The 18,951-nt window shown below is 35.1% G+C and overlaps 3 protein-coding genes and 1 pseudogene across 6 annotated transcripts; 3 read left to right on the top strand and 1 right to left on the bottom strand.

Annotated features, from left to right (window-relative positions):
- The first annotated feature begins 334 nt into the window (after positions 1 to 334).
- Positions 335 to 2,447, top strand: LOC107923697 (60S ribosomal protein L32-1). Its single transcript, XM_041081249.1, has 4 exons — positions 335 to 487; positions 610 to 705; positions 1,890 to 2,071; positions 2,156 to 2,447. The coding sequence occupies exons 2-4, from the start codon at positions 616 to 618 to the stop codon at positions 2,283 to 2,285; spliced, it is 402 nt and encodes a 133-aa protein (XP_040937183.1). The 5' UTR covers positions 335 to 487; positions 610 to 615; the 3' UTR covers positions 2,286 to 2,447.
- Positions 2,448 to 3,797: 1,350 nt separating this feature from the next.
- LOC107922803 (adenylylsulfatase HINT3) lies at positions 3,798 to 7,569 on the top strand. Of its 2 annotated transcripts, none has more exons than XM_016852975.2 (7): positions 3,798 to 4,157; positions 4,271 to 4,326; positions 5,273 to 5,330; positions 5,828 to 5,894; positions 6,681 to 6,736; positions 7,102 to 7,155; positions 7,247 to 7,569. In XM_016852975.2, exons 1-7 carry the CDS (start codon positions 3,981 to 3,983, stop codon positions 7,364 to 7,366), a joined length of 588 nt encoding a protein of 195 aa, XP_016708464.1. In that variant the 5' UTR covers positions 3,798 to 3,980; the 3' UTR covers positions 7,367 to 7,569. The 2 variants fall into 2 exon arrangements, with proteins under 2 accessions (XP_016708464.1, XP_040937182.1); XM_041081248.1 differs by having other exon boundaries at positions 3,803 to 4,157; positions 7,133 to 7,155.
- Positions 7,570 to 10,214: 2,645 nt separating this feature from the next.
- LOC107923451 (wall-associated receptor kinase-like 22) lies at positions 10,215 to 17,574 on the top strand (annotated as a pseudogene).
- LOC121209784 (uncharacterized) lies at positions 14,402 to 16,187 on the bottom strand. Of its 3 annotated transcripts, none has more exons than XM_041081246.1 (3): positions 15,169 to 16,187; positions 14,749 to 14,943; positions 14,402 to 14,542 (listed from the first exon to the last, which is right to left on the bottom strand). In XM_041081246.1, exons 1-3 carry the CDS (start codon positions 15,518 to 15,520, stop codon positions 14,499 to 14,501), a joined length of 591 nt encoding a protein of 196 aa, XP_040937180.1. In that variant the 5' UTR covers positions 15,521 to 16,187; the 3' UTR covers positions 14,402 to 14,498. The 3 variants fall into 3 exon arrangements, with proteins under 3 accessions (XP_040937180.1, XP_040937179.1, XP_040937178.1); XM_041081245.1 differs by having other exon boundaries at positions 14,749 to 14,970; positions 15,169 to 16,185; XM_041081244.1 differs by having other exon boundaries at positions 14,749 to 15,069; positions 15,169 to 16,183.
- Positions 17,575 to 18,951: the final 1,377 nt, after the last annotated feature.

Here is an 18,951-nt window from a genome sequence, read left to right as displayed (position 1 = left end):
TGAAAATAATTTGTAATTTTTTATTAATTTATTTTTAAATAGAAATAAAATAAATACACATTTCATTCAACTAACAAGATGTTAAATAAATGATTCAAAATTAGGTTTTGATGTATCAAAATGTTTTGATTATTCAATAGAAGTTTAATTATTCCATATATTTAAAATTTATAAATATTCATAATTCAACTAAATAGAAACATAAAGCAAATGCTAAAACTTGTAATATAAAAAAAATGTATCTAATAGTAAGTTAATAACTTCAGGAACATTTATCAAATATAATAAAATTAATAATTTCTCATTTATGAAATCCAACAGGCTTTCAATAGAACCCAATAAAATATTGGGCTGGAATTAACATCTATTCCAAATCACTCCTCTTCCCCAATATATAAATTGCTTAAAAATTTAAACCCTAGCTAGCTACCTCGCCTTCACTTCCAATTTAGGGTTTGCACGAGCCGTAGTGCGCCGTTTGCATCAGGTAAGTCTTCTTTTCCTCTCTTTTTTCACCATTTCGTTTATTCATTTTATTTTTTCTTGTCCAAATCATAAGCTTTTTTTCTCTTACCTGGTTGCCCTTTGTTTTTTAAATTTTGTTATCAGGAAGAAATGGCGGTCCCTTTGCTGTCTAAGAAGATTGTGAAGAAGCGTGTCAAGAAGTTCAAGAGGCCCCAAAGTGACCGCAAGATCTCCGTCAAGGTTTTTATTTTATTTTTATTATTTAGAAAATATATATATATATTTTTTCTGATCTCCGCTTTGTTATTTACTTTATTTCTCAATGATACGTTCTCTTCAGTTTGTCTTATTTTTAAGAACCCATTTATTCAAAGCTTATTAATAGTTGTAATTGGGTTTTACTCTGGTTCATTGCTCTTAAAAAAACTTAACAACACTTGAAAAGGTCGCACTTCTTTTATTAGAATGCTCTAGGCTGCATTTGGGAACTTATATTTCAAAAACAGTGTCATGAGACACTTAAAAATGTAATATTTCATGGTTATTCTTAAAATTCATGTATTTGTTGGATGCCTATTTAGTGGTGAATTTGAAATTCATGTTTTTATACTTTTGAACTATAATCATATTGAACCATGACTAACTTATAATAGGTTATGCATTTGATTGGCTTAATTTATATGGAAAATGAAACCCAATTTAAAATTTTAACTGTTAAACATAGCAAAAATGGCTTATGGTTTGAGAGATCAGCTATCTACTAATGTTGGATGCGTTGTTCTAGTTTTGTGAGAGTTTGCTATCAAGTACTCTAAGATTAGAATTTGTTAATGGGAATGCTAGTCAGTCTGGGATTCCTCAGTCTTTATAATTTAGGTCTATGGTGTCTAGGGGCTCACCTGAAGTTTAAGTGACTTTTTGTGGCAATCCATGTTTCCTAGTGGAAGAGATATTCAGATCGCCATCCTTTGTTTATGACCCTGTCAGAGTTATAGATCTTGTTATATTATCCTTGTCTATAAAAGGTGCAGCCAACCCAGAATCATTAGGTGAAGTATACACAAGCGTTAGAAATCTTTGTCTTAGTGCAATACGAAATTTATTCTTGTTAAACTGTTTGAACAGATGCTTAAATCAGCCTTACAATTACTCTGGATATCTATCCAAACTCCTAAATATTTTTCTTCTCTAATTCTTGAGTTGTTAAGAGTAAGCATGAATCTGCTCTTTGTTTCAGTTTAGTGCTGAAACTAAGCTCTTCGTTACTTCCATGGTTATATGTCTTGTTTGGCTTTCATGCTTCTGTTTGTCCTGTGATCTTGAATCATGTTTTTGATAAATTTTCATGCAATTTTTGGCAAAGTTGACCTCACATTTAGGCAAAAGATCATACACATGTTAACAGGCTATTTGCATATTGACAGACAAACTGGCGAAGGCCTAAAGGTATCGACTCCCGTGTTAGGAGGAAGTTCAAGGGATGCACTTTGATGCCCAATATTGGTTATGGGTCCGACAAGAAGACTCGCCACTATCTTCCCAATGGGTTTAAGAAATTTGTCGTGCATAACGTCCAAGAGCTGGAGCTTCTCATGGTGCACAACAGGTATAATATACGTTTACTCTTCTTTCGTCATTTTTTGTTGATAACAAGTTTCTTGCATGTTGCTGACTGTTGATGCATATTTAGGACATACTGTGCTGAGATAGCTCATGATGTTTCAACAAAGAAGAGGAAGGAAATTGTCGAGCGGGCGGCACAATTGGATGTTGTTGTGACCAACAAATTGGCTAGGTTGCGCAGCCAGGAGGATGAGTGAACATCTCTCCCTGATGGTTGATTTTGCTTTTTGGTGTAATATTTTTCCTGCAGTTCGGATCAAATGAATTTAAGTTTTATTTTGAATCTATTTTTGGTTGTTGCTATTGAATCTAAACTCGTTATCCGATTCAAAATATGCTTGTTTTGTTTTGTTCTTTAATGTTTTTTAAGGTTTTCATAATTATTTGACCTGATCATGTTTTAACATTAAAAAAAAAAAGGAAAAGAAAGGCAATAAGGTGACGCGTTATTAATTGATTAGAACACCATACCATTTATGGTATACTTCATTCATCTTATGAGGTCCGGGCTCGATTGTTGTTGACATTAGTTCTTTCTGCAGTTGAAGTGTGTTGGAGTGCAATAAATATATTTACTGACGGTCAAAAATCTTCACTAAACTATTTAAAACTTGGTAAATACCTTGTAGGTATGATCAAAATTCAACTCAATGGTTTATCCTCCTCTCTTTCTCACCTGATTTTTCTTTCTTTTAATTTTCAATTGCTTCCGTGGCAGTTGGAGCATTTTTTTATTAGAAATCATCTATGAAAGCATATTTGTAAAAAGCTACACGATTTTCTTTGATGATTTTAGTCAGGGGTGGTAGGGTCTCGTTGTACTTTAATTTCCTAAAAATAGTAAAAAAAATAATTTAATTTTTTAAAATTATAAATATATAAACTATTAAAATGATAAAATTATATTTTTATTATTTATAAATTATAATTTAATTTTGACCCTTTTAAAAAAATTTCTTACTTCAATTCTGATTTTAGTTTAAGTTTTCTTTAGTTTTAGTTTTGTTTCGAGCCAGAAGAAGATTCTGTCGAGAAGTGAAGGATCTTGTGCAAACGCTTTTAGGAAGAAGACATTGCTGATGCATATATTCTAGCATTACGGTCTATAATAGGAGCAACATGATGGATCCGAAGAGGGGCTGAAAGTTGAAATTAAGGCCTTTTCTTTTTAATGCACAATAACTTAAAAGGCCTTTCAAGGCACGGTCAGTTAGTAATTATTTATTTATCTATATCTATATTATTATTATTATTATTATTATTATTATTATTATTTAAACCCTTTATTGCATCCTTTTAGTTAAAGAAAATACTAAAACATGATTTTTTAAAAATATATTTTTATAAATCAATAAAAGATGATTTATAAGATTTAAATTTAAAACATAATGAATATTAGAACTTTGTTTTAAACTTATATTTTCATTTTATATGAACTTTGTATTAAATAACTGACTGATGTGCAATAATGTTTAATTGAATTAAATATAGTATTGAAATAATAAAATTGAAAATTGATTATTGTAAGCTTGGCAAATATATTATTTATGGAGCTGCTTTATCTAAATATATAATAATCTCTGAGGTCCTGAATGAATTAATTCTGTTTTTGTTTTGTTTGTATGTTCACGTGAAGCACAAAATTCAATTTTATTATCATTTTTTTTAAAAAAGCTGTTAATTATATATTTATATAAATAAATAAATAAACACCAAGGAAAAAAAAAAAAGGACTGGTAGAAAAACAAGAGTCACAAAATCTCACGTGGCTGCCTGGGCGGCTGGCTGGGGATGCGGATAAGCCAACCCAACAACCGGCAGCGACCTCCATAATCCACCCCTACCTCTCACAACATCGAATACGAGATGCCATAGCCAAATCCAAATTTCAAATGGAGGCTCGAAGATTGGCCATTCTCTATTCTCATCTTTGCCCCTTCCCTTCGGTTTCCGTTCCATCCCTCTCCTCCATCGTTTCTCCTTCCGCTTGCGCTCCCCAGAGCAAGGAAACCTTTCCACACGACTGCGTTTTCTGTCAAATTATTCGCGGTGATTCCCCGGCTTTCAAGGTATCATCACCTTTTTAACTCTTTCTCTCACTTGTTCTTTCTTCTACATTTACTTACCTTTTCACCTTAATTCTCCAGATTTCTATTTTCATATTTACGTTTCATTTGAACAGCTGTACGAAGATGATATGTGCTTGTGCATATTGGATACCAGACCTTTGAGTTCTGGGTAAGGTATCATCCTTCCTATAGTTATTGCAAAAGATTTGATTTTTACTATCTCAAAGCTAACTTGCCTAACCAACAACTTCTCCGCCTAATTACAAGAGCATTTGAGTTAGCATGAGAGCTTGGTTTCAATCCCTAGCAACCCCTTCCCTACCTTCAGTTATCGAAATATAATAATACTTCAAAAAAAAAAAATTGGTATCTTCGTTAATGAATAGCAATATACTTTTAAATTATGGACTCAATGAAAAGTACAAAGAGCAATGATATGATAAATTTTTAACTCTGGGTTAGTTCAATTAGTTCATAAAATCGTTCTTAAAAGTGCCATATAACAAGTTTGGGTTCAAATTTTAATATCTGCAAGTCTACTTTGTTTTTTAGACTGCCATCTCTACTAGTTTTGTATATAGGTGAGAGAATGAGATTGAAGTTGTAACTTGTAAGTGAAATTAATCCAATTTTATGATTGCCTATTTGGTAAGATAGTAGCAGTAGTTGGAAAATAAAAATCAAGAGCAGGTATTATTGGGAAAGGAAGGTAGATGCGGTTTTCACTTTCTAAGAAGCTGGCATTTGACTTCAATGTGAATACTAAGGAAAGCAAAAACCATGGTCTATATTTTATATTGGTAAATGTGGCACTTACCAAAAATGTGTGGTTTATCTGCCAGCTGCAGCTAAATTATGTGCATATTTTGAATTCATAAAATTACTATTATATGTCACGTTCATTTTCAAATTGAATATTTTTGTTTTTTTTTTTAAATGTATTCTAAGAAGCATGCGTTAGTGTGTTACTCTACTAATCTAAGTTGTTGAGTCTAAAAGGTCTCCTGGCAATAACGGGATAATTTCTCTCTTTATCACTCCATATTATGTGCTTGGTATGTTGAACTAATATTAGAGCTAATCGTTGAATGTTGAACTTTATTGTTGTTTCCTAGGCACTCTCTTATTATTCCAAAGTCTCATTTTCCTTCCCTGGACACAACTCCACCATCTGTAAGTTTGCTAGACATAGTTTCTTCAAGCAGTTGTGATAGCATTTCATTATTACTGAACATTTTGCATAGAAATTTTGATTGGATAAAGACTTGTGTACTTATTGGTGAACAGATAAAAGTATTAACTTGTGCATGTGGGTAAAAAAAAAATGTTTGAGAAGAATAAGCGATGACAAATTGTCCATTGTTTAATCTCATGACAGATTTTGCACTTTGATTTTAGAAATTGTAATAATTTCTTGTTGCAGGTAGCATCCATGTTAGCCCAACCTCCATTAACTTTATAAAGCTAAAATCTAAAACTATTAGTTTGGCTTTTGTTCTTGGTTTATGCAAAAGAAGATTTTAACATGCATGTATTTATGTGCTCTGGCTGCATATATGTTTTGAAAATGTTGTGGACCAAGTATCATGCTTTGCAAATTTAAGATTGTTTGAGAATGTTCTTAGAGTAAATCATGTCTCTCTTTTATGTGTATTTTGAGGAGCATTCAGGTGGTAGCTGCGATGTGTTCAAAAGTGCCTTTTATTAGCAATGCAATCATCAAAGTCACTGGTGCTGGTATGTGCTGAACTGTGTCTATTGCAACTGTAATCTAAACATCTCAGTTTTCTTTGAAGTTTTTAGACTGTGTATCTTAATACATGTTAAATTTGCGATCAATTTTACTTAAAATTTTTGGCTTTTGAAATGCGCTTTTTTAAAACCATGACCTTAAGCTATATGTTATATCTTATATAGGGTTAGAAGATTGACACTAGCTGAAGCCACTAAAAGAAACAACTGGTCTGTATTTGTTTGTTCATCCTCTTTCATTCTTTGTAAAAATTATTTTGAAAATATGGATGATCGAAATATATAAATTTCACCACTATGATAAGTACATGTATAGATATAAGTATCTTAGCAAGTGTTGATTTGCGCATGAAGCAGCTGTTTTCTGTTACTACATGTTTTGATGCAGCTTTGTTCAATCCAGAAAACAACCATGACTGGAATTACTTTGTTAAAGAAAGTCTTGATTTAATGTAATTAGATTTGACTAACTGAACAAATTTATGATATTTTCCCTGTTTACAGTTGCATTTTCTCTTCTTGGTGCATTCTCATATAAAATTCTGATACAGACTTTATAGTAATTTAAAAACTACTTTTTTACTCTGTCATTTCTCATAGTTCTCTAGGAGCTAGATGACACTACCGTTTAGTGTTTCTTTGAGGAAAATTAATTTATCAACGGTCACCTTGTTTACCAACTTTCTAGTTTTTGTTAAATATCTGTTATGAAATGTGGAGAACAATGTACTTAATACGTCTTGGAATTAACTTCCAAACTCCAATGTGCAGATTCATTCAACTTGTTGGTTAACAATGGTGTAGCTGCTGGTCAAGTTATATTTCATGTAAGTTGCCAGTCTCTATTTTTTGGTGTGATGCTTGTGTCTAGAGTAGGTAGAAAAAGGCAGTTTATGTTTCATGGCAACTAAAAGAGATCCCACTTCCACATGAATTTATCTTGAATTGTGATGTTTTGACCCTACTTTATCCCAGTTTTGCAGAGGGAGCAACCCTTTTTTTACCTTAAATTGGTCAAACATACACCGAGTTCGAGAGTACTCTAATAGGATTAGTCCTATTAGAGCAACTAATTGCCTTTTTCGTACTGAAACTAATTACATCTGGTTTTTCCTAGCAGATTAGTTTAAATAATGCCTATACTGATTTAGACGATAATTTTGAGTGGTTTGTTTATGATATTAAATTTCAGACACATATTCACATAATCCCCCGTAAAGCAGGTGATTGCTTGTGGACTTCTGAGGTATGCTTACTTTGTTTACTTATTTACTTACATATGCAAAATCTGGAGTGCCCTTTCATGGGAGTAAATATGACTACGGCAAGTTTTACAGAGTTTGCATCGGCGGACCCTAAAGGTAGACCAGGAAACGTCGGGTCTTGCGAATCGAGTTCGAGAATTGCTGCTAAACATTTCTGAAGAGAACAAGGATCAAGTGTCTACTCTATCTTGAAACTTTTGGGGGATCATTTACATATATACAGCTTTAGCTTTAGCTTATGTACCATAGAAGTAGATAGTTCATTCTTTCAAGAATCTCGTCGGTCCTTCTCAATGGTGTGATTTTGCTTGTTCAAGCTGGTATGGAAGGTTGTTTCACTATTTAAAATGGAATAAAATTTTAAAGAACATTTTGGTAATAAATTTTAAATTTAACTAGTGATCTTAATTTAAATTACTAAAAATTTATATTATCATACATCGAAAAATCAGTTTTAATTTAAATGATACTGAGTATTTGAATTTTTATCTAAAGTAGCTTATTGAAATTACTTATATATATATATGTAAAATATTATAATAAAAAAAAGGATTATAGGTGTATAGACATTTTAACTTTGACATGCAAATTAAATGAAATATTTTAAGAATTATATTTATATTTTTGTTTAGGTCCTTTTAGCGATGGATGGGGTTGGTGGATGTTCTTGGCATGAATATTGATTTGTTTTTGGAATATTTATGTTTCTTTTTAAAATTGGAATTCAATACATCTTATTTTATAATTTTTTGAATTCAATAAATGAGATCATATAATTTAGAAAAAAAAAAATCATTTACATGCGTAGAAGGATAAACTCCATTAACACAACAAAATCTTTAGAATCAATAGAATATTATAACACGTTGACAATTGGCTCTGTCACAACTTAAGCATAACATATTAGGAGTGATTGCAAGCACTTAATACAATAAGGAAATTAGCCTCAGATGGTCTGAAGAGGCGGGCATAAATCAGCAAAAGAACCGAACATCCACTAAACCAAAGAGGATGGTGACAAAACCAACCTTAAAATCAATTGCAAAAATAAGACTACTTGCATAAATAAGACTAAAAAACATACTATAAGAGTAGACAAAAACTTCTAAAAGTGAAAACTTATTAAACAATGAAAAAAACATATAAAACTTAAGACAACATGAGTCTAAACCGACTCATGAAATCATTTATTATTCTGAATCTCTCAAAACAAAAATAGATTAAAAAGTCAATAAAGAGCTACCCGCTTTCTAAAAGAAACTGTCGGTGGTTGGTGGTGTTTCAACGATGATAGGCACCGTCATCTGTCTATCACAATTTGTGAAGACAAGAAAGATACCCACAAAATAAATGTATTAATTGAAAAGAGAAAATATGCATGGAGTGAATGAGCGGGCGGTATTTAACTCGGAGACTAACACCATTGCTAGGAAAAAAACATTGTTGTTTTTAGCGAGATAGGTTGAATAATAAATTTATTGGATTTGATGTAGAGAGTGAAAAACATATTGATCCTCATTAGTTTTATTTTAAGAGTTGTGGTTATAGTTACTATCACTCAGCCTGGGGAATAAAAAGAAAAAAATTGCTCATTGGGAAGAGAATTATGATGGAATGTGAAAGCCAATATTTTCAATTTAAGTTACATTCGTTATATGGGTTCAAAGTTAAAAGCTGTTTTAATTTGGATGGGTTTAGGGTTTTAAAAGATTAATCCAAGATTATTTATTTTTTCCCTTTTATTTTGAGATCAACTATATTAATAAGTTAAACCGTATTGATTCACTCTATGTTCCCCGTAATTTGTTTTTAGTAATAATAAGAAAATTAATCTTAAGTGCATCAAACTCTAGTAAAAGTAAAACACAAAGCCAAACACTTTTATAGAGAAAGGCCCTCATTATCCATTGATAACTTTAATAAGTGTTGATTCATCAAAATAAAAAATTTAGGAAGAAATTTTTTTAATTGCCTGTCATTTAGATTTCTTTTACTTTTGAAATACAAACATGAAGATTATCAAAATGTTTATTTATGTATACCAATCAAAGAATGCATTACTTCACTAAAATCCAAGACTAATAAAATAATTAAAAAGATTTTACAAAACGATCAACAAAATAATTAGTACGGTTTGATTCTTCAACCCAGTTAAGAGTTGCCCTAATTCTAGAAAACTATGTATGGTTTTATTTCTCCAAAGACTAGTCTGAAATTTATAAGTGATGTATGCTATGTGCAGCATGAAAAGTCTATTGGATGAGAATGTAAATGGCAACAACTGCTACATTAGCAGTGCCAAAAGACATTAGTCACTGCATCTTAAGCTTTTTAGCCCCATCATTGTGCTACAAATGAACTTCAATCAATCGTGATGATAATGTCTGAAATTCAATGTATAAAATCCATCCCCAAATCATCTTAGTTAGGCCCACGTTCTAGAACAAAAATTATAACACGAAATTCTCATTTTTTTGGCGGAGATAAATAGTACGAATCAACATTAACTTAATTTTATGGAAATCCTATAATAAATATGGAATACGGAATGGTATTGTCTCCTTTAAAAAAATAATCAAATGCTTTTTACGTTAGAATTCTGTTTGTGTAAACTAAATACTCCTTTTCAGGAAAAACACTAAATAATATACTACTTTAACAAAACACCCACTGGTTTTAAAACAATATATTCTATTACAAAATAAGAGGCATATCATAGTTGACTTATTTAAACCTAGCAAATTTTATTTCCAATAAAATAAATATAGGTGATAACGTGTAACAAAATAATAGCGTAAATAATTAAAACATAACATTTTAAATATATGTGATAAAAATATAATCTAATTCAAACAAAAATAACTATTTTTATATAGGAATTAAAATTGACAGTTTAGTTCTTTTCAATATTTTTTTCCCCTTTCTAAGTAACGGGTCAAGGTGATTAACCATTGAAAGTGCAAAGAAACATCCTTTGTTTTTCCTACTTTCCCTATAAAATAGAGTTAAATGATCCAAAAAAGGAGGAAAAGAAGCAAAAATGATTATGAGATTTGCATTAATATTCATTTTCTTGGTTTTGCTACTTACCAAAGTAGCATTAGCATCTAATTCTACAGCTATTCCTATAGCAAAACCTGGGTGTAACGACACCTGCGGACAGGTTAGGGTCCCTTACCCTTTTGGAATTGGACCCGATTGTTACCGAGATTCGTGGTTTGAAGTGCTTTGCAATGAAACTTTGAGCCCTCCAACAACTTTATTGAAAAAGATAAATATGGAGGTCTTGAATTTTTCTTATGTTCCCGAGTATACTAGCACTGAGTTCGTTCGCGTGAAGAGTCCAGTAATTTCAAAGAATTGTTCACGCAGGGAAACCGAGCAAAGGGTGAATTTAACTGGCAGCCCTTTCTTCTATTCAGAGACGAGAAACAAATTCGTAACCGCAGGATGCAACAACAGAGCTTTAATGGCAGGAATTAAGCCCAAAATTGTTGGGTGTGAATCAGATTGTATTAATGGCGACACACTCTTTGGAATTCCTAGCCCTGATAAAACTTGCAATAGTGGTACATGCTATGAGACTGTCATACCATCTGATCTGAAAACATTTAATGCCACATTTGAGAGAAATGAGCCTGAAGGATGCCAGCTAGTCTTGCTGGTAGATCAACAGTGGTTTGACTTTAATATAGAAAACTCCTCCCGTTTGCAAAATACGGAATATGTTCCAGCTTTGCTTGATTGGTCGCTACCCCTTGAAGATTACAGTACAAGTAGGTTACCTCATACAAGTAATTACTCAGGGTGACTTTATTGCGGTTATGGTTATTGGGGGAATCCATATCTTCCTTAGGGATGCCATGGTAAAAGGAGAATAAATTCTCTTCTCATCCATCTCATGTGTGATTATATCTTTATGGATGCATGCTACCTAAAATCAGCCGACTCTTTCTTAAATTTGTTTCTATTATCGGAATCATTGTTTAGATATTGATGAATGCCTGGAGGACAAGAGACGATGTGGGGACGACACTTGTGTGAATAAACCAGGGCACTTTGTATGTGAAGGAAGCAGAACTTGGATTATTGCTTTAGGTAATAAACATCATCACATAAATGGTCGTCTATAGATGATTACAAAAAATGGAGATCTGTTTATAAAATTTAGAGAAACATATTTCGATCAACATCAAATTTCGTCGTTAAACAATTTTGCGCATCACTCTTCCTCGTGATACAAGTTCTCACATTGGGTATGGGATGTTAAGGTACAAAGATTAAGGAGTAAACTGTATTCTATGTCATTAGAGGAAGCACCAGTAAAGTATTTAACAACAGAAGTGAGTAACTAACTGTTAACAGACTCATAACAACTAACTCAACTAACTATTTTGACTAGTTTATACAATTAATATTTCTTTCATTTCATAACATTGCCCATGCTTCTCGACTTTCACTGCTTCTGCACGTCGTCCCCTCCTGAGCAAATAACTCTAAGTTTTCTTCTGAATTTATCAAACAAACCAACTGACAAGGGCTTAGTCAGAATATCAGCAATCTGTTCCTGTCCAGATATATTGCCGACTTGAAGTGATCCATTTGCCACCTTTTCTTTGACAAAAAATAAGTCTAATTCCACGTGTTTGAACTTGGAATGGAGAACTGGATTGCTTGCAACAGCAACCGCGGCTGAACTATCACACCAAACTAGTGCTCTATGAACTGAGACTCCGAGTTCTGACAGCAACGACTGAATCCAGATCATCTTTGCAGTGACATTCGCGAGGCTGCGATATTCAGCTTCAGCTGTAGATCGTGATACTACTTGTTGCTTCCGAGAGCTCCAGGAAATTGGATTTCCACCAAGAAACACACAGAAACCTGATGTGGACCGACGATCATCAGTATCAGACCCCCAACTTGCATCAGAATACCTTTCAAGAAGAAGTTTTGAGCTTCAAGTAAACTGTAAGCCATAGTCTAGAGTTCCTTGTAAGTAGCGGAGAATTCGTTTGACAGCTTTGAAGTGAGCATCTAAGGGTTTATGCATATACTGACAAACCTTGTTGACAGAAAAGGCAATGTCAGGTCTTGTAATGACCACATACTGTAAGGCACCCACAATACTTCTGAATAAGTGTTCATCCATTGTTGGCTCTCCATCATGAACGGACAATCTGGACGTGGTCACCATCGGCGTAGGAGAGGCCTTCGGCTGATCCATGGACGCTCGCTGAAGTAAATCCATGATGTACTTCCTTTGGTTCAAAGAAATTCCACTCGGAGTATGAGTCACTTCAATACCAAGAAAATAATGCAACGGACCTAAATCCTTCAAAAAAAAAATTTCATCAAGAGCCTTGACAAATTGATCAATACCATAAGAGTCCGAGCCAGTGACTATGATGTTATCAACGTAGACTAAGACATAGATAAACCGAGACCCTATCTGCCGAATGAAAAGAGAACTGTCAACTTTGGATGCAACAAACTGAGACGCCAGCAAGAAATCTCGCAGTTTATGAAACCAAGCACGAGGTGCCTGTTTAAGGCCATAAAGCGCCTTGCGCAGCTTGTAGACAAGCTGTCGACCGTCAGGGTGGTGTTGCTCAAAACCAGGCGGCTGTTGCATGTAAATTTCCTCATGTAGATCCCCATTCAAGAAGGCATTGTTGATGTCAACTTGACGGAGAGACCATCCTCTAGACACGGCAAGAGCCAAAACTACACGAATCGTCGTTGGCTTAACCACAGGGCTGAAAGTCTCCAAGAAATCGACACCTGCCTCTTGTAAGTATCCCTTAACAACTAACCTCCCCTTATAGAGGGCTACCGAACCATCTGCATGTCGTTTAACCTTGAAAATCCACTTGCAGCCAATAGCATGACGACCGTCAGGTAATGGGACAAGATCCTATGTGTTATTAGCTAATAAGGCCCCATATTCAACTTGTGCAGCTGCAGTCCAGGCAGGACTTTTGAAAGCCTCAGCAATGGTGGACGGCTCTTTTTTATCCAAGGTAGAGCACAACAGTTTTGGCTTAAAGATGCCATTCTTCGACCGAGTTCGCATTGGGTGACTGTTAACAGAAGAAAGTGGCTGCGCAACAGTACGACCACCTAGAGCACTGGCTAGAGAAGAAGATGGTTGTACAACAATATCACCGGGAGCACTGGATGGAGATGAGCTAGGCAGTGATATTAACTCTCGTGGTGAAGGTAACGGACAAAGAGAATGAAGAACAACAGGTGGCTGTGTGGAGGAGCCAGGAGAAGTAGAATTCAGCGAGGCCACCACAGGAACTAAAGAGTTTTGATGATGAAAACGGACAGGAGACCCGGCTGGTGGCAGAGAAAAACTAGCCTGGAATGGAAATCTTGTTTCATCAAACAGAACATGACGAGAAACAAAAACGCGACCATCCTCAGCAAGACATTTGTAACCCTTCTGGTGAGACCTAAAATCAAGGAAAACACATTTCTAGGACCGAAACTGAAGCTTATGCTGCTGAAAAGGCCTCAGGTATGGAAAACAGGCACTCCCAAACACCTTTAGCTGAAAGTAGTCAGGTTAGTCTTATATAGTTTCTCATAAGGAGTCTGATGATGCAAAACTGGTGTTGGTAACCTGTTGATAATATGAACTGCATGAGAAAATGCAAACGACCAGTATTCCAAAGGTATTGACGCCCGAGCTAGTAGAGTGAGACCCATATCAACTACATGGCGATGTCTCCTTTCAGCGAACCCGTTTTGTTCTGAGGTATATGGACAAGTGAGACGATGCTGAACACCCAGTTGAGAGAGAGTAGAAGATAAGGCACGATACTCACCCCCTCCATCTGTCTGTAGCATCTTGATAAACGCCCCAAATTGTACTTGAACCATCTTGTGAAAGTGAAGAAAACAACGAGCTACTTCTGACTTAGATTTAAGAAAATATAACCATGTGTATCGGCTATACATATCCACAAAAGAAACATAGTATGAAAACCCATTTGACGACATATGGAAGGGACCCCAAACATCTGATGCCACTAATTTAAAAGGGACTGAATACACTATTTGTGAGGAACCAAAAGGTAACTTGTGAAATTTACCCAGCTTGCAAGGTGTACACATAAATTGTAAACTATTACGTTTGAAAGAAACATTACAAGAATTCAAAACACGAGTAAGAGTATTAGAACAGGGATGACCAAGTCTGTCATGCCAAAGTTCAGCAGATGAAGGAGTCTGAATATTGCACACAAGAGGAGACCCGGAGCTTGAAGCAGGTTTATTGAAAGTAGGCCGAGAGAAGTCGAACCTATACAAACCATCATGCATGTGGCCCTCCAACAGAATCTTCCCTGTCCGAATGTCCTTCACAAAACACAGAAAAGGATGAAATTTGAAAAAGACTGCATTATCTCTTGCAAACTGGCCTACTGACATCAAATTTTTACAAATTGCAGGAACATGGAGAACATGTTTGAGGTGTAACAGGCTAGAACTAGCAGTAAAGGTGGAAGAGCCTACATTATCAATGGAAACGGACTCATCATTACCGATTGAGACCTAGCTTGTACCTGTGTAAGGAGAAGCATTGTTGAGAGTAGCTACAGTCAGGGTGATGTGATTGGTAGCACCCGAATCAGGATACCAAGTCTGAGTAGCTACTGAAGAAGACAAAGCATGAGAAGAGGAATGCGTCGGACATGAGTTACAATAATGGGATGAGGAACAATGGGACGTAGGAGCTTCACCAAGATGATGGTAGTTGACTGTCATTGAAGAGCTCGAATCAGGTCCTGAAAAATTCTCATCAAAGCGATGATAACAGGTCTGCACCAAATGTCCTATTTTACCACATAATTGGCACTGTGGTTTAGAACGAGACCACGCTCGACCTGAACCACGAGCACGACCACAAGACTACCAATGAGTTTGACCTCTATATCCATGATTAGAACTACGATTAAACTCAGAACCAGTCTTGTCGAGATTACCTTGCTGTGATTGAGACACCAAGTTGGCTTGCAAAGGCATATCAGTTAGGAGAGCCAGTTGTCGTGCTTCACTGTCAAGAAGTATTTCAGTAACCAGTTCAAGACTCATTGGAGTGGCGAACGCAAGAAACTGAATAGACTCAAACTCGATGGGAAGGCCAGCCAAGATAACATTGATCTGTTCTTGCTCCGTAACCAGGCTACGAGCAGCAGTCAGACTATCACTTAAACTCTTGACCTTGGAGAGGTAATCTTTAATGGCAAGACTGGCTTTCTTGATCGAGTATAGCACATGACGCATACTGGAGACTTTAATATTGGACTTGGCACTAAACTTTCTGTCAATGGTCATCCAAATATCAAGACTGGTCTTAGCCGTTGTTAGATGGTCCAAGACTTCATCAGAAATTATGGATAAAAGCCACGAGGCCAAGAACTTATCTTGCTTGTTATGTACAAGAAATGCAGGATTGGCTACAATATGACCATCAGCACCAGTTACAAAGGCAGGAGGAGGAAGAATGGTGCCTAAGACAAAACCTTCAAGACCATAGCCTTCAAGAGTCAGCAGCAACTGATTCTTCCATAGAAGAAAATTTCGTTCACTGAGTTTAATGGTATCATGTTTGGCAAAATAATGAACACCAGCAGAGGGAAGAACACCAGGTTGATTGACTGCTTCACCAGAGTTGGTAGAATGCGGAGGTGTGTCAACAATGGGCACAACATCAGTAGCTATGATCACAAAAGAGAGAAAAAGAGAGAAAAAAATTTTATGCCAAGAAAGATCTAGCTCTGGATACCATGTTAAGGTACAAAGATTAAGGAGTAAACTGTATTCTATGTCATTAGAGGAAGCACCAGCAAAGTATTTAACAACAGAAGTGAGTAACTAACTGTTAACAGACTCATAACAACTCAACTAACTATTTTGACTAGTTTATCCAATTAATATTTCTTTCATTTCATAACATGGGATTCGTACCAACCAACAACGGAGTAATCTGGTCACTCTTGGTGATTTAAGATCACTGCCATGTAATTTAACATTAATGCCGCATATGGTATTTAAATAGCTAATAAATAGGATATAAATTGTATGCAAATTATAGTAGATTTTGGGATAATCAACCTATTTATTTAATCCTTTCGAATTGTTGATTACATACCTAATTCAACATTCTTGATATTCTTGTTTTAGGTCTTGGTCTAGGTTTTGGAGTTCTGTGCTTGGTGGTTGGTGGATGGCTGTTGTACAAGTTTTTAAAGAAGAGGAGGGAAGTGAAGCTCAAGGAAAAGTTCTTTAAACGTAATGGTGGGTTCTTATTACAACAACAAATGTTTTCACACGAAGGAAGCTTGGAGAAAACCAAGATATTTACCTCCAAGGAGTTGGATAAAGCAACTGATAATTTCAACAATAATAGAGTGCTCGGGCAAGGCGGACAATGTACTGTTTACAAAGGAATGTTGGTTGATGGGAGAATCGTTGCAGTTAAAAAGTCTAAAGCAATGGTTGCAGAGACAGTTGAAGAGTTCATTAATGAAGTTGTCATCCTTTCTCAAATTAATCATAGAAATGTGGTCAAACTATTAGGATGCTGCTTGGAGACTGAGGTTCCATTACTGGTTTATGAATTCATTCCTAGTGGTACACTTTTTCAATATCTGCATGACCAAAGTGAGGAGTTCCCATTATCATGGGGAGCACGACTAAGAATTGCCAAAGAAACCGCAGAAGCCATCTCGTATTTGCATTTTTCGGCCTCCATTCCAATTTATCATCGAGACATCAAGTCCATGAATATCTTATTAGATGAAAAGTTCAAGGCAAAGGTTTCAGATTTTGGGACATCAAGATCGATTTCTATCGATCAAACTCACTTGACCACACATGTGCAGGGTACATTTGGGTACCTAGATCCGGAGTATTTTCAATAAAGTCAATTTACAGAAAAAAGTTATGTCTACAGCTTCGGAGTTATCTTGGTGGAGTTACTAACAGGTGAAAAGCCAATTTTATCTCTAAAAATGGCAGATGAAAGTAGAAGTTTGGCCACACATTTCATTGCATCAATGGAAGAAAACAGAGTGTTGGAAATTATTGATGGTCGAGTGGCGAAACAGGAAAAAGTTGAGGAGCTAATGATGGTAGCTAAACTTGCATACCGATGCTTGAGCTTGAGCGGAAAGAAGCGGCCAACAATGAAAGAAGTTGCTATGCAGTTAGAGCAGATTATGCCATTGCCAAAGCAAAATGATTCCAATGTTGATCATCATCACGACCGGGAAGAGATAAACTATTTAAAATTGGATTTATCTTTCCCTTTTGAATCTTCTTCTTTGACAGATTCAAGTCTTTTCTCTGGAACTTCTTGTTCCACAGGAAAGGAGCCACTTGTTTAGATTCTAGCAAAACAATGTGATTGTAAATTTGCGCATATATATGTTAAAATTTTTTATTAGTTTCCGTATTTTGTGAAAGTTTTAGATTTGATCTTTGTATTTTTATTTGTTTAATATCAGTTTTGTTGTGCGGAAGCGTGTAAAAGAGTAAAATTATTGTATTAAAAAATCACACTAAGTTTAATTCCCAGGAAAGAGAGGTGGATCATAAGGATCGCTTAAGTACCAGGTCTTTCCTAGCCAGAATATCCCTCAATCGTAATTTAATAGCATAATAAATCACTACAATCACACACACAATTCATGCAGAATAATAAAATAAAGAACACAAGAATTTAACGAGGTTCAGCAAATTTTACCTACGTCCTCGGGCACTACCAAATATATTTCACTCCAAAATACAAGTGAGAATTTACAAAGAGAGAGAGAGAAAACAATGCCTTAAGTAGAGAATGGCAAGTTTGAGATACAGAATGAGAGATGGTTATGCCTATTTATAGTTGAGGTACAGGGATCAACTTGCAAAGTCACTTTACAATTAGGGACCATATATTGCAAATATCTCAGATTTTATTATGCCAATATCTCGATACCCATATCTTTGACTTTCCAATATTTGATACCCATATCTTTGACTTTCCAATATTTGATACCCATATCTTTGATTTTCCATAAATATGGATAATTCCCAATAATCTCCACCTTGAAGATTTGATTCGAGTAATCTTATCTTCACACAATTCTCTCTGCCTTTGTCAACAACACTTGATAGTGCCTTCTTCAACTGTTAAACATGCAGAATATTGATCAAGTTCAAACAATGTTCGAACTTGATTGTTGTTACCACCTTGGTCATCATATCTGCGGGATTATCTGCAGTCTTAATCTTCTGAAGGTGAATTTTCCCCTCATCAATAATTTCCCGCACAAAGTGGAAACGTACATCGATATGCTTTGTACGTGCATGATAGACTTGATTCTTTGCTAAATGAATAGCACTTTGACTATCACAATACACATTAATATGCTCCTGGACCAATCCCAAGGTTTTAACCATACTTTGTAACCAAATAGCTTCCTTTACAGCCTCTGTTACAGCCATGTATTCAGCTTCTGTGGTTGACAACGCAACTGTAGACTGCAGTGTAGACTTCCAACTTATTGGTCCTCCAGCAAGAGTAAACACATAACTAGTGGTTGATCTTCGTTTGTCCAAATCACCGGCATAATCAGAATCAACGTACCCAACAACACCTTTACCAAGTGTAGTATCATGCTTGAACAGTAATCCAATATCCATGGTCTTATGAATATACCGTAGAATCCATTTCACAGCTTACCAATGTCCTTTTCCAGGATTATGCATATACCTGCTCA

This window comes from Gossypium hirsutum, chromosome A11 (assembly GCF_007990345.1).
Source record: "Gossypium hirsutum isolate 1008001.06 chromosome A11, Gossypium_hirsutum_v2.1, whole genome shotgun sequence".
NCBI classification, from domain to species: Eukaryota; Viridiplantae; Streptophyta; class Magnoliopsida; order Malvales; family Malvaceae; genus Gossypium; species Gossypium hirsutum.
Note: the sequence above shows the minus strand (reverse complement) of the source record. Positions and strands in the feature narration are given on the sequence as shown.